This window comes from Trichomonas vaginalis, chromosome III (genome assembly GCF_026262505.1).
Source record: "Trichomonas vaginalis G3 chromosome III, whole genome shotgun sequence".
Taxonomy (NCBI): Eukaryota; Parabasalia; order Trichomonadida; family Trichomonadidae; genus Trichomonas; species Trichomonas vaginalis.
Window position 1 is genome coordinate 2,354,277 of NC_067205.1, and position 14,444 is coordinate 2,368,720.

At 30.8% G+C, this 14,444-nt stretch overlaps 5 protein-coding genes across 5 annotated transcripts, besides 6 other annotated features; 3 read left to right on the forward strand and 2 right to left on the reverse strand.

Annotated features, from left to right (window-relative positions):
- Positions 1 to 104: 104 nt before the first annotated feature.
- Positions 105 to 1,195, reverse strand: TVAGG3_0626610 (palmitoyl-(protein) hydrolase protein; the record flags this gene model as incomplete). Its single annotated transcript, XM_001304279.1, has 1 exon — positions 168 to 1,178. The coding sequence occupies one exon, from the start codon at positions 1,176 to 1,178 to the stop codon at positions 168 to 170; it is 1,011 nt and encodes a 336-aa protein (XP_001304280.1).
- Positions 1,196 to 2,028: 833 nt separating this feature from the next.
- Positions 2,029 to 3,261, forward strand: TVAGG3_0626620 (glycosyltransferase family; the record flags this gene model as incomplete). The annotated part of the gene is made up of 1 exon (XM_001304278.1): positions 2,029 to 3,261. One exon carries the CDS (start codon positions 2,029 to 2,031, stop codon positions 3,259 to 3,261), a length of 1,233 nt encoding a protein of 410 aa, XP_001304279.1.
- A 335-nt stretch (positions 3,262 to 3,596) lies between these two features.
- TVAGG3_0626630 (uncharacterized protein) lies at positions 3,597 to 4,652 on the reverse strand (the record flags this gene model as incomplete). Its single annotated transcript, XM_001304277.1, has 1 exon — positions 3,597 to 4,652. The coding sequence occupies one exon, from the start codon at positions 4,650 to 4,652 to the stop codon at positions 3,597 to 3,599; it is 1,056 nt and encodes a 351-aa protein (XP_001304278.1).
- Positions 4,653 to 4,690: 38 nt separating this feature from the next.
- TVAGG3_0626640 (uncharacterized protein) lies at positions 4,691 to 5,713 on the forward strand (the record flags this gene model as incomplete). The annotated part of the gene is made up of 1 exon (XM_001304276.1): positions 4,691 to 5,713. The coding sequence occupies one exon, from the start codon at positions 4,691 to 4,693 to the stop codon at positions 5,711 to 5,713; it is 1,023 nt and encodes a 340-aa protein (XP_001304277.1).
- A 366-nt stretch (positions 5,714 to 6,079) lies between these two features.
- Positions 6,080 to 6,817, forward strand: TVAGG3_0626650 (positive regulation of cell cycle G2/M phase transition; the record flags this gene model as incomplete). The annotated part of the gene is made up of 1 exon (XM_001304275.2): positions 6,080 to 6,817. One exon carries the CDS (start codon positions 6,080 to 6,082, stop codon positions 6,815 to 6,817), a length of 738 nt encoding a protein of 245 aa, XP_001304276.1.
- A 205-nt stretch (positions 6,818 to 7,022) lies between these two features.
- Positions 7,023 to 8,401: a mobile genetic element.
- Positions 8,402 to 12,026: a mobile genetic element.
- Position 12,027: 1 nt separating this feature from the next.
- Positions 12,028 to 12,956: a mobile genetic element.
- A 108-nt stretch (positions 12,957 to 13,064) lies between these two features.
- Positions 13,065 to 13,126: a mobile genetic element.
- A 120-nt stretch (positions 13,127 to 13,246) lies between these two features.
- Positions 13,247 to 13,355: a mobile genetic element.
- Positions 13,356 to 13,745: 390 nt separating this feature from the next.
- Positions 13,746 to 13,854: a mobile genetic element.
- The last annotated feature ends 590 nt before the right edge of the window (positions 13,855 to 14,444 follow it).

Genomic DNA, 14,444 nt, shown 5'->3' on the forward strand with positions numbered 1-14,444 from the left:
AATTTAGAGGGTAACTTTTGATTAAATTTTTGACAGCCAGACCCTTTAAAAAATGAGAGTGGTACATTTTCCGAGAAAAGTACATGAAAAAATTAGTGTGTTAGAAAGAATCTTTTTTTCCTCCCCTAATATAATCTTTTTACAAACAAACAAAAGTTTTGAATCTATTAAATTTCATCATCTGAGTAATTTCTTCTGGATTTTGAGCGAACACCATCATCTCCATCCTCGCTCCCTCCTTTTCTCTTCTTTTTGGAGATAAAATCCGATGACTTCTCAAAGTGGGCATCAAAATCTTGCAAGTCAGTGCACTCAAACAGTCTTAGCTCGCCATCGTGTCTCACTCCAAGCTGATCGATGCAAAAGGAGACACAAAGTTTTATCCATTCGATTGGTCTTGGTGAATTATGTCCACCAGGAAGTTTCATAAACAATTTCATCACATTTGGACAAGCTTGGTATAACAACTGGCTGTGCTCGAAAGGTACTATCTGATCATTTTCTGCGTGGCCAATGATAACAGGAACTTTGATTTTCTTGATAGATTCTAAAACGTTAATTTCTCGATAATCGAAGAAAGCTGTGCTGTCTACGGATTCTTTCAAGAGCCATGACGCAAATGGACGAAATAGAAATGGTATGTCGGTTTTCTTAGATATAGTTTCAACCATAGATTCAACGGAAATGTAAGCAGAGTCCGAAATACAAGCAACAACACTTGGATGATGAACGAGTAGTGCTGTAGCAGCTCCCATCGATCTGCCCCATAGTATAAACTTTGAAAAGCCAAATTGAACAGTTAATAAGTTTATTAAAAATTTTGTATCAAATGATTCGTAATATCCTAACGAAATATATTCACCATCACTTTCGCCACAGCCTGCAAAGTCAAAACAAAAGACTGCAATCCCGTGGGGACATAAATTAGGAATTAAAAATCTTCCTTCTAATTGAGAACTAGCATTTCCATGGAGATAGATTACGCAAGGATCACCTGAAATAATTGGTTTTTCTTCTAGATAGTAGACTGATCCTATTAATCGCAGATTTCTTTTGTTTTGATACGTGCAAGGACAACGTGTAAATCTCATTCCTGAATAGGTAAATGAAATAGGTAATTGAGTTAAATCGTATATCTTCCTCCGAGGGCGAATGATTGCTTCTTTCGCCTTTTTCATTTTTTTGTAAATTTCCGAACAAAAAAAATTTCTACGACGATACGTCTAAATTGGCCTCTTAGTGGACACTCAAGGGATATTGAGAGATTGAGTAAATCTGACACTAAATTTTGTTTTTCCTGAGTGGACAGTAGGTCATAAGCAATTTGCTTATACAATCAACATGAGCGACTTTCTAGATTGCCTAAGCATTACGCTTCTCATGAAATTATTCAAAGTCCAAGCACACATTTTTGCTCCACTCTGGCCTATTTAGTGTTGCAAACTATTTTGTAGCTCAAATATCGCATAGTTTTTCCTAGATTTGCCTTGATATATTAAAGATCATATCATTCATATTTGGAGTCTACCGATTCTATTTATCTTATACATTCGGAAATTTATTGTTTAGATCTTCGTTGGACAACATTTTTCACTAGAATTTTAATTTTCGTCTTCAAATCCATTAGATTAATCTAAACATATATCAAAATTTTAGTCTAATATGATTCTGGAGAATCTTTCCAAACCATGATATCTGCTGTTATTACAGATAAAGACTCAACATCAAAGAAGTTATGGTAGATTTACGCAATTTTTTTTCAACTAACTGTCAGCAACCTGTGTAATAGCATAAATGATGAAACTTATATAATTCATGAATTAGACACAGGTACGTCAATAGCCCTTCTCAGAATTAAAAAAATATTTCAATGATGTGGAGATATAGTGAGTTTTTTATTAAAAATGTAAACTATTCAAACCTACCCCCTTAAAAGAATTTCAGGGTAAGAAGTTCTACTCTATATAAATGAATATTACCATCATATTCGATGCTGCATTTTCACTCATAATAGCAATTTTTGCATTAATGACATGCTCTCTTGCATCGAACTTCTCAAATTATCATTCGGGAGTTATTTTTTCTGGAGATCCCTTTATTCCAGTCAGTCAAATCAATAATGGGCCGATAACATACACAAAATCAAAAGAAAATCTTATCGAAATAATACCCCTTACGTACAGATTCCAAGAAAGGAAGGAAGGACGTGCATTTTTCTTTACAAAAAATCGAGAACATGCGCAGATGTTCGAAAATTTCTATGAGTATTATCCGAAAATGGGAAATTGGCGATATACTGATTTTTACAATGAAGTAAACTGTAAGATTTACGTTTACAGAAATTGCTATGCTACTTTCAATGGTGAGTTTTCGAATGGTACACATATTATTAGGCCACCTTATGATACTGCCAAAAATTGGATTCGAAATTCGGAATCAGGCAACGTTATTGCTTCATACAACTATGCAATGGTCTTTGGCCATGCATTAACAGAAAATATTCTACACTTATTCTGTGATACTATATGCCCGTTGTTAGCTGTACCACAATATCTTTCAGAGAAAGCTCAGCTGATTATATTTGGACTCCCTCACATAATTAAGGACATTTGTGACGTCTTAGACATTCCACCAGATCGATATACCATAATAAACAAAGGTGAATGGATTGCAGCGCAACATCTTATTGTTGCAGCAGAACCTCGGCCACATGTTTCCCATTATGGGCCACTTCCTAGTTTCATTGCCGAAAAAGTCAGAAAGAAATACCATCTAGAACATGTTATTCCTACAAAGTATGTTTTTCTAAATAGAGATGGAAAAGTACGGCAGATATCAAATATTGAAGAAATTATGAATGAAGCGAGAAAAATGTGGCCCAACATAAATTGGACTCAAATACCCGACACTATTCCAACATTCCAAGAGTCTGCCATCATTTGGTCGCCAATTAAATTTGTTTTTACAATAACTGGATCACAAATTTTTCGATGCATATTTATGCAGCCAGGAACAGCAATGGTTGTTCTTTTCTTGCATATTTTTGATACATTTGTTACATGGTTCATTAACTCAATGGATATAAGAACTATTACTTTTGCTAGCACTGACAAACTACATTGGGGAAGTCAAGCAAATAATTTTGATATCAAAGAGTGCATGAGAGCAATTGAAGTGGCTTTATATAATTTGGATCATAATAATACTTGGCCAGAAGTCGATCCATCTGAAGGATTTCCTGATTATTATCCATGGTATTAGTACCAAGTAATTGCGGATATTTTGTAAATAAAAAGTATAATATAATTATATAACAACAAAAATAGGAAATTTAAAGTTTGGCAGTGGAGTGTGATTTGGAAATGTACATATGACATATTTCGACTTTTTTGAAATCATTTGTTATATTAATGAAATTTTACGGATTGCAATAAAAAATTGAAAAACACAAACGAGAATGACAAAATGAATATATACATTTTATTGGCACTTCGAAAGATCCTACAATCAAAACGATTTTAAATAATTATTATTTAAAAAATGCATATTACTTAAAACATTAAATATAATACTATTTTTATACAAACATTAATTAATTATTTGTTATGCTTTGCTTCATAATTTAGGCGAGATATTACTTCTGCATGCCTTCTTTGTTGAACTTCAGCTAATTTCTTTTTCTTATCTTCTTCAAGTTTTTTCCTTCTTTCTTCTTGCTTCTTTATCAAAGCCAAAAGCTTACTTTCTTTTTCTTTTGCAAGTTTTCTTGCCTCAGATTCTACTGCCTTTGATTTCTTCCTCATATCTAACGATTTTTTCCTTATTAAATCTTGCCTTTCCTTTAGAATTTGTTGTCTTCTCTTCTCAGCACCTTGAAGTTTATTCATCGTTTTCTTATTTGAATTCATTATTTCTTTATCTGCTTTCAATCTTAGAGAGCTTGCTGCTTTACTCGCTCTTTCCACTCTCTTCTTCATCTCAAGAGCTTTGTCTCTTCTTTGTTGTTCAACATTCTTGAGTCTCCTTTCAATATCAGCATTTTTCTTTTCAAGATCCTTAAGAAGTTTAACTCTCTCTGCTTCAAGTGCTTCATCTCTCCTCTCACGATGCACATCAACAGGTAACAAAGTCTTTGGCTTTTTAAATTTCCTTCCTTTTCGCTTTTTACCTTTTTTAGCTTTTGGATTTGATTCATTAGGATCTTCTGTATTAGCTTTCGACTTCTTTTTCTTTTTACCTCCTCTTCTTTTCTTCTTTGCTGGCGGAATACTAACATTAGAAGGTTCAACTTCGACATCGGGGGATGGTAAGCGAGCATTTTGCCTTCTTATGATTTCTTCACGTAGCTGTTTGATTTTTTCAATCATTTCAAGCCTTCTTTTATTTAATTCTATCATTACTCGAGCACGTATATCATCAGAACCAGGAATACTTGAATATTCATCAGGGGAAATAACAGTCAGATCTTTAGGTATGTAGCCAAGAATGTCTAGTGCTTTTAATGTTTCTGGTTCTGTAAATTTTGGAATTGTTGTAAGATCTTCTAAGTCAACATCTAAAATACCAAAAAGCTTTGGTTTTTCAACAAACAATATCTCAGATTCCATGGAATCAGGGGTGTTCACTAAACCTGGTGTTTCCCCGTCGTCCATGATTTTCCTCTAACTAACGTACAAAAAAAAGTTGAAGAATGAATTTAGATTCACCTCAGAAGATTAAAAGTCCGACATCAACTTTACAGAAAGAAGTGGAAATACCAGTGTTACCTCCATCCTGGCAAAATATCAATACTCAATCACCTAGAAATAACCTACGCAGGGAAATATCTTATGAAAATTCCCAATTAACAACACCTGAAGCATTGACATATCAAAAAAACCTAATCCAAAGCGAAATACAAAAACTCCGTGAAGAAATTAAACCACTTACTGACAAATATAGATCTTTACAAATTAAGGCTGATGAAAAAAATGGATACAACAGTCAAATTGTACACAACAATGAAATGTCATCTCAATTAGCTGATCTTCATGCTGAATATGACAATCAAAAGGAAAGACTTGCCAAATATCGTAGGTTTTATACCCAAGCTACGCAAAACAAATTAGAAGCAGAAATAAAACAACACTTGGAAGAAATTGGTGAGTTTAATCGCCAAAATTCATTATTACAAGAGCAACTTAATTCTACTCGGGAAAAACTTAAATCAATTCTTTCCAGTCCTCTTGCAGCATCGATTAAAGAGCAAGAGAAAGTTATCCTTAATCTTGCTGACGAAAGAGATGAACTCAGGGATATAGAGGACCAATTAATCGCCAAACACACAGAAGATGACAATGATGAAGATACTTTTCAAATGCTTCATGCAAAAGTTGAATCCCTAAAAAAGAAACTTTCGGCATTAACAAGAGAAAAAATGCAAAAATCTTACGAATTACGGAAACTGTCGCTTGAGCGTGAAGAGCAGATAATGCAACTCAAACTTGATATGCAAGCCAAAAAGGAGTTAAATGAAGATCGAAAACGCAAAAAAGAGCTACGAAAGAAAATTCATAACGATTTGATAAATTCAAAACAGCCAACTCTTAAATTGCCCGACGGAACTTCCAAAATTATTCATTCTCCGCGTTATGCTACTAAAAATAAATTTTTAGATGAGAATATAGACACTGGATCTGAGTGTGAATTTTATGAGGATGCACACAACTGCTAGTGATTTTATTATTTGTTATTTAAATTTGTTTTGTTACATTTTCCATAAAAATACCATTTTGTAGAATACTTAATTATATTATTGAGAGAGGAGCCTCAGAAGAGCAATTCCATAAAGCAAGTATACATTTTATTCATTTCATAGACTTTTTCCTTGTCCTATGGTATTATCTTTTCATATGAAGAACAAAAGAAGTACAGGCTATCTTCCTTGCTTATATGAGCCAAATATACTACGAGTATTTGATCTTAAGGCATTTTTCTTCATCAGATCTTTCAATCACTTTTTATGATGAATTTTATATTCACAATTTATTCTATACTTTATTTCACTTTTCTGAATTTTTTTTTCCAAGAGACAGATATCATGTGGTCTTATTCTCCAGTGACCGAACTAAGTTCACCTGAATTTCTCGAACCTCCACAATCACAGTCGGTACCCATGATCAATGATATTCCTATTCCAAACTTTGAAATGGATGATTTCTCTCAAGTTCAAGAAAATGTTCCACAAGGACCGATACCAATATCATCAAATTCTTATGTAGTTCCATCAATCACTGTTGATATTGCTGCTCAGATTATTAAAGGGAATTACAAAAAGTTTTTTGAACAAGTTATTGTAGTCGATTGTAGATATAAGTACGAATATGACGGCGGACATATTTGTCATGCAATCAATCTCATCACTTATGAAAAACTCTTAGAATTATACCAGAAATATCAAAAAGTTAAGACGTGTTTTATTTTTCATTGCGAATACTCTACAAACCGCGGCCCGACCTGGACATCAATTTTTAGAGATATTGACCGAACACGCAACAAAATGATCTATCCAAAACTAACTTTCGAACACGTTTATTTGATAGAAGGTGGGTATAAAGCATTTTATTCCAAATACGAATCCTTATGTTCTGGCGGATATACTTCTATGGAACAGGACGGGTCTCTAGATCTCAGTAACCTAAAGAAGGCAAAAAGAATTTATAAATCAGAAATTCAAAAACATCATGGCCCGCGAACACCTCAAGTACATAGAAGACCTGCAGAAATAAAGGCATCTCATAACATCCTAAGATCAGTTTCGTTTAGCCAAAATCTTTAATGGTATTCAACTGTGTTTGCTCATAGTTCTTATCATTGCTTGGCAAAATATATCAAGCAACATATATTTGTTATAAAATCGATGTTTAATAATTTTATTTGCTAAAAATAAATTTATTATAGTTTATCTAGAGTCAATTTGTAGATAGAGTTATATATCAAAATTTATTTTGCAAGATATACAAATAAAACAGCTATAGAAAATTGGCAAACCCAAATTTTAGCTAAAAGTGACAGGGAAAAAAACGTTTAGTATTAAAAAAAGACCGATGAGAGCTTCGTTCGAAATATAGAGGGAACTGAGAATGCGCAACCATTCTCAGGGAATATTGGATGCTATTCCCGTTCCCTCTGTATGGAAAATTGAGGTTTTCAAAGGGAGTTAAAATAATATCAAATTTATACTAATTTACTTCAAAATACAAAAGTATTTGACAGCTAAAATTAGTTACTTTAGCAAGCCTATCAATACCCTTTTACGATTATTGCTACTTTTTCGAAATAAAAGTAAAAACAAATTTATACTAATTTACTTCAAAATACAAAAGTATTTGACAGCTAAAATTAGTTACTTTAGCAAGCCTATCAATACCCTTTTACGATTATTGCTACTTTTTCGAAATAAAAGTAAAAACAAATTTATACTAATTTACTTCAAAATACAAAAGTATTTGACAGCTAAAATTAGTTACTTTAGCAAGCCTATCAATACCCTTTTACGATTATTGCTACTTTTTCGAAATAAAAGTAAAAACAAATTTATACTAATTTACTTCAAAATACAAAAGTATTTGACAGCTAAAATTAGTTACTTTAGCAAGCCTATCAATACCCTTTTACGATTATTGCTACTTTTTCGAAATAAAAGTAAAAACAAATTTATACTAATTTACTTCAAAATACAAAAGTATTTGACAGCTAAAATTAGTTACTTTAGCAAGCCTATCAATACCCTTTTACGATTATTGCTACTTTTTCGAAATAAAAGTAAAAACAAATTTATACTAATTTACTTCAAAATACAAAAGTATTTGACAGCTAAAATTAGTTACTTTAGCAAGCCTATCAATACCCTTTTACGATTATTGCTACTTTTTCGAAATAAAAGTAAAAACAAATTTATACTAATTTACTTCAAAATACAAAAGTATTTGACAGCTAAAATTAGTTACTTTAGCAAGCCTATCAATACCCTTTTACGATTATTGCTACTTTTTCGAAATAAAATAAATTTATTATCAAAAACCTTTTTTTCTTAGTAAAAATAAACGAAATTTTTTCCCTTATGAACTTTTGATGGAAATATGCAAATTTAAAATAATAAAGAAAGCCGCGAGCGAAGCGATCGGCTTAGTTCGAAGATTTTGATTCAAATCTTTGCTGATCTGTAATTCGCGGAAGCCGCAAGCGAATCGAGCGGCTTAGGTCTAAGATTTTGATTCAAATCTTTGCTTATATTCCTTAAATTCTTTATGAAACTCGCAACAGTTCCATAAAAAATTTTAAATTCTAAACTGTCGAAATTACCGATCGGTAATCACACCCTTCACGGGTGTGTCACTTTTAGCTAAAATTACCCCTACTCCTTTTTTGTACGTTTGTCAAAAAAATTGTGAGGAAGATCTCACAAAAATAGTCAAAATGTGAGCAAATTTTGAGAAGTGCTCACATTTTGACATACGATTATTTTCATACGTTTTTTTGATGAATTCTAATAAAACTTCATTACCACTTTCAGAACGAAGCGTAACTTTTCAGCACGTAACGCTCTATCATGTGTAGTGACATATTATTCAAAAAAACTCAGATTGCTTATCTTATAATAACAATTTCATTAGAAAAAATGCACGATTTCACGCTAAAACTTTGAAGCAATTCTTAAATTCGGATAAAAAATCGATATGTATTACACTTTAAACTTCAAAAAATGGTTCAAAATTTAGACTTAGTTTATCTTAACAATATAGCAGATTTTAAGCCGAACAAGTAGGAGTAATAGAAATAGCTCTTGAAAATAATTACAATTAGTAATATGTAAGTCAAAGTTCGAGTATTCTAATAAATAAACGTTCCGGATTTTCTTTACTACAAGAATCAATACTTAATATATAGAAGCAACAGTAAAAACTTATTAGAGATTCAAAAAGAAAGTTGACTAAAGAGAATCTTTTTATATAAGTAATTTTATTTTTTTGAAATACGAGATCGAATAAACATGTATTTTATTTTATTACTATAATAATACGTTTTTACATAGTAAGAAAGTTTAGAGACTGAAATGAAATTAAAAATTGAGAAAAAAATAAAGCTTTTCTATAAAAATTCATATTAATATATAGTATAATGATATTACAATTTATTGATAGTTGTGTTAGAAAAAAGGTACATTCACTATTTTTGACAAAATTTTAAATTTTCATGGGGTTGTAAATCTTATAATAACTAGATGAATAAGGAATAAATCCCAGTATGATGTGCATCATTATATTAAACACTATATGTAAGGCTGGTGATTCTATTAACACTTATGAAGATCTATAGTATTTGAGCAGATAAATTTGATAATTTCCAAAACTCTTATATTTCAAAATTAAAGTGTGCGAATGCATTTAAATGAGAGCAAAAAGAGATTGATGCTGTTAAAACTATGTGTTAATTTGCAATTATTTCGCATCACAAGAACTACCCAGTAAATTCGGCTATCTTTCTTTGCAATTATTCTCCATTATACATATAATATAATGGTTAGGGTTTGAAGAAAAGTTACTAGAGAATTATTGACTTTTGAAATAATGCAGAATTTTACTTGAAGAAATCATTAATTTATGAGTTCCAAATTGCTAAGCATGACGAAGGATCATTAAATTTGCTACAATTAAATACACTTATTGCAGAATTAAGATTTTTGAAATTAAAAGTTTGAAATATTGCCTTTTTGAATAAAAATTTAAATTTTATTATATAATCATGATAATATCTTATAGAAATTAAAAGAAAATATTTTAAACCATTCAAATATTTTGAATGTCTTATCAATTTAAAATATTAAAAGATAGCTTGATTTTATCATCATTAGTTGTTATCAAAGTTTTCTTCTTTTGATGAACAACAGTAAATGATTTGTTAATTACTTGTCTTCCTTTTTCGCAGCAAAATCGAAAGTTATGATGATAATCTTGCTCTCAATTTTGAAACTCTCTGATTTACAAGTAAGCATTCCTTTGGAAAAGCAGTCCTATTCTGTTTTCAAGATATTTTAAAGCCTCAATTTCATACAATGCGCAGATCTATTCGAAATTGCAAGAACTCTCAAGAAAAATGCAGCAGCAAAGAAGATTCCATAGTTTCTAGCATCAAAAATTTACAACCTTAATACAACAGTTAAAGAGAAGCTCGAAAAGAAAATATTTAACCATAAAGCTGGAAACCATTCGATATCTACTATTGGATCTAATAAAAAGTTAATTATAACATATTTAACATGCTATTTGTTGACTTTGTTCCATTATATTACCATATATACCTTTTTGAAATCTAAAATATTTTTACAATTTTAACCATGTGTTAAACCATATATCAATCTTAGCTAAAGTATAGTTTATGAGTCTGTCACCATCTAACGTATGAATTTTCAAAAATGTCAAATATGTTCATTTTTTCTGTAGATTCAGCCATAATTTCACGTTGTTATACTATTCAACTATTATTTAATATTTTTATCGATTTAAATATATGATGAGATGCTTAGTTCTCCTGGAAATCGATTTTTAATCGCAATTTTAACTTTCCAAAAAAAATTCAAAAATAAAAATCCCTCTCAATTTTCTAAGTTTTATAACTCGCCAAATCTCTAGCCAAATTTTTTTGGCCCGTATAAATATTGTTTGGCACTATATAGGGATGCTATTTATCATATTTTCATCCCATTTTACTGTTATCACCTAGTGAATGTACCTTTGTTAGAAAAAATATACAACTAAAATGTCAGTTTTAAAAAATTTAAAAATTATATTAAAACAATAGTCATTGAGGATGGTTAATTGCAAAAACTCAAGAAACTATCATTATCTCTCTTTGCTTAACACATCTACAACTGGAAACATCATTCCAAATGTTGCATTCAAGAATCCTATTATTATTCTTTCTTTCAATCTTTTATATTTACTCTTTAAATTCTAATATAATATAAATTCTTCATTTCCTTTGTTTAAACTTTTTTCATTTTAATACCATTTTATCAGATAGTAATTTTTGTTTTTCTCTGACCAAAAATCTTCTCAATTTAACTCCACCTTCACAAAAATTCATTGAGTTCTCTCAAAATTCTTGTATTTTTGGTATACTTAAAGTATCATCTTCAAATATTTTTTTTGGAGAAAATTGACTTTGCATAATATCGTAATACTTTTTAAGGCAGATAGATTTACCGTAAGTTGAAGAACTTTTAATTTGAACAGAAATTATTCAACAAATATTCTTTTTATTTGATCAAGATACGTATACCAATATGATCTACTTGCTAGGGATATGTAGATCACGTTCAGAATTTGCCAAGTTTGGTGAATATCTATGGGATTAGGGACATCTATTTAATTTAAGAACTAAAAATTAGCATAGGCATATTATGCTGTTACTGAAATATATTTTGGATGTATAAATTTTTACTTAATACTCTTTATTGTTATCATTTTTAAAGATTTTTTATTATGAGCAAAAAAATGGCAAGACAATAATATATTGTACATGCAATTTATTATTACTGAATAAATTTATCAATCAAATTTGATCACATACAATTTTTACAGATAAATACATTATCTCAAAAAATATCTATATATTAGTATATGTTACACGAAATGTAATAAAATGTATTACTTTATCAATTTATAAATAAGAATGAAAATTTGTTATAGCTTTGTTCCAATATTTATTTTTATATATTTAAGTTATCCATTTTACTGTTTTCATTCATATTTATAACAAAATTAGAGTCCTTACATTATTTATCTTATTTCAATAGTGATAAAAATCAACTATATTTTGTAAGATCTTAAAAAGTGACAAAAATGGAAAACTACATTAAATTTATTTATAAGGATACAAAATTATATGTCATTCCACCAAGAGCGGTTAAAGCATTAACACTTTATTTATATATATCTCACAAGCTAAGTTTACCTCTAAACACATTCGAATTAACAACAAATAACTACATCATACTGGGATTTATTCCTTATTCATCTAGTTATTATAAGATTTACAACCCCATGAAAATTTAAAATTTTGTCAAAAATAGTGAATGTACCTTTTTTCTAACACAACTATCAATAAATTGTAATATCATTATACTATATATTAATATGAATTTTTATAGAAAAGCTTTATTTTTTTCTCAATTTTTAATTTCATTTCAGTCTCTAAACTTTCTTACTATGTAAAAACGTATTATTATAGTAATAAAATAAAATACATGTTTATTCGATCTCGTATTTCAAAAAAATAAAATTACTTATATAAAAAGATTCTCTTTAGTCAACTTTCTTTTTGAATCTCTAATAAGTTTTTACTGTTGCTTCTATATATTAAGTATTGATTCTTGTAGTAAAGAAAATCCGGAACGTTTTTTTTTAAAATACTCGAACTTTGACTTACATATTACTAATTGTAATTATTTTCAAGAGCTATTTCTATTACTCCTACTTGTTCGGCTTAAAATCTGCTATATTGTTAAGATAAACTAAGTCTAAATTTTGAACCATTTTTTGAAGTTTAAAGTGTAATACATATCGATTTTTTATCCGAATTTAAGAATTGCTTCAAAGTTTTAGCGTGAAATCGTGCATTTTTTCTAATGAAATTGTTATTATAAGATAAGCAATCTGAGTTTTTTTGAATAATATGTCACTACACATGATAGAGCGTTACGTGCTGAAAAGTTACGCTTCGTTCTGAAAGTGGTAATGAAGTTTTATTAGAATTCATCAAAAAAACGTATGAAAATAATCGTATGTCAAAATGTGAGCACTTCTCAAAATTTGCTCACATTTTGACTATTTTTGTGAGATCTTCCTCACAATTTTTTTGACAAACGTACAAAAAAGTGCCAAAATGTGAGCAAATGTGAGCAATTTTTATATCTCATAAAAAATTAAATATATATAAGCCCACATACCAAAATGCTATTTCAAGATCTGAAACTCATTGATTTTTCATTTATTATTAGATTCGATTCATAATAATGTCAAATTTGTTATATACGAAAACGATAAAAACAGTTTGACAGAAAAGTGACAACTTTACGTGTCAAAAATATAAAAAGTGATATTTTATTCATCATTATCTTCTTCATAATTTATTTCATATTCTTCGTCTTACCAACAAAAGATGGGAATGTGAACAATTGCGGGCAATTTTTAGCCATTTTGGCTTGGAACTAGAGCCTGCGAGGTACATGGATAGTATCAGTACCTCACAGGCTCTAGTTCTCTATATGGCGCCGAGAAATTTTGGTGAAATGTGGTCGCATTTCACCAAAATTTTTTCGGCGCCATAGGATGAATTGGAGGGTGAGAGATATTATTTCATACAATACTACTCTCACCCTCCAATTCCCAGCCAAAATGGCTAAAAATTGCCCGCAATGTGAACAATTGCGGGCAATTTTTAGCCATTTTGGCTTGGAACTAGAGCCTGCGAGGTACATGGATAGTATCAGTACCTCACAGGCTTAGTTCTATATGGCGCCGAGAAATTTTGGTGAAATGTGGTCGCATTTCACCAAAATTTTTTCGGCGCCATAGGATGAATTGGAGGGTGAGAGATATTATTTCATACAATACTACTCTCACCCTCCAATTCCCAGCCAAAATGGCTAAAAATTGCCCGCAATTGTTCACATTGCGGGCAATTTTTTAGCCATTTTTGGCTTGGAACTAGAGCCTGCGAGGTACATGGATAGTATCAGTACCTCACAGGCTCTAGTTCTCTATATGGCGCCGAGAAATTTTGGTGAAATGTGGTCGCATTTCACCAAAATTTTTTCGGCGCCATAGGATGAATTGGAGGGTGAGAGATATTATTTCATACAATACTACTCTCACCTCCAATTCCCAGCCAAAATGGCTAAAAATTGCCCGCAATGTGAACAATTGCGGGCAATTTTTAGCCATTTTGGCTTGGAACTAGAGCCTGCGAGGTACATGGATAGTATCAGTACCTCACAGGCTCTAGTTCTCTATATGGCGCCGAGAAATTTTGGTGAGAATGTGGTCGCATTTCACCAAAATTTTTTCGGCGCCATAGGATGAATTGGAGGGTGAGAGATATTATTTCATACAATACTACTCACCCTCCAATTCCAAGCCAAAATGGCTAAAAATTGCCCGCAATGTGAACAATTGCGGGCAATTTTTAGCCATTTTAAGCCTGCGAGGTACATGGATAGTATCAGTACCTCACAGGCTCTAGTTCTCTATATGGGCGAGAAATTTTGGTGAAATGTGGTCGCATTTCACCAAAATTTTTTCGGCGCCATAGGATGAATTGGAGGGTGAGAGATATTATTTCATACAATACTACTCTCACCCTCCAATTCCAAGCCAAAATGGCTAAAAATTGCCCGCAATTGT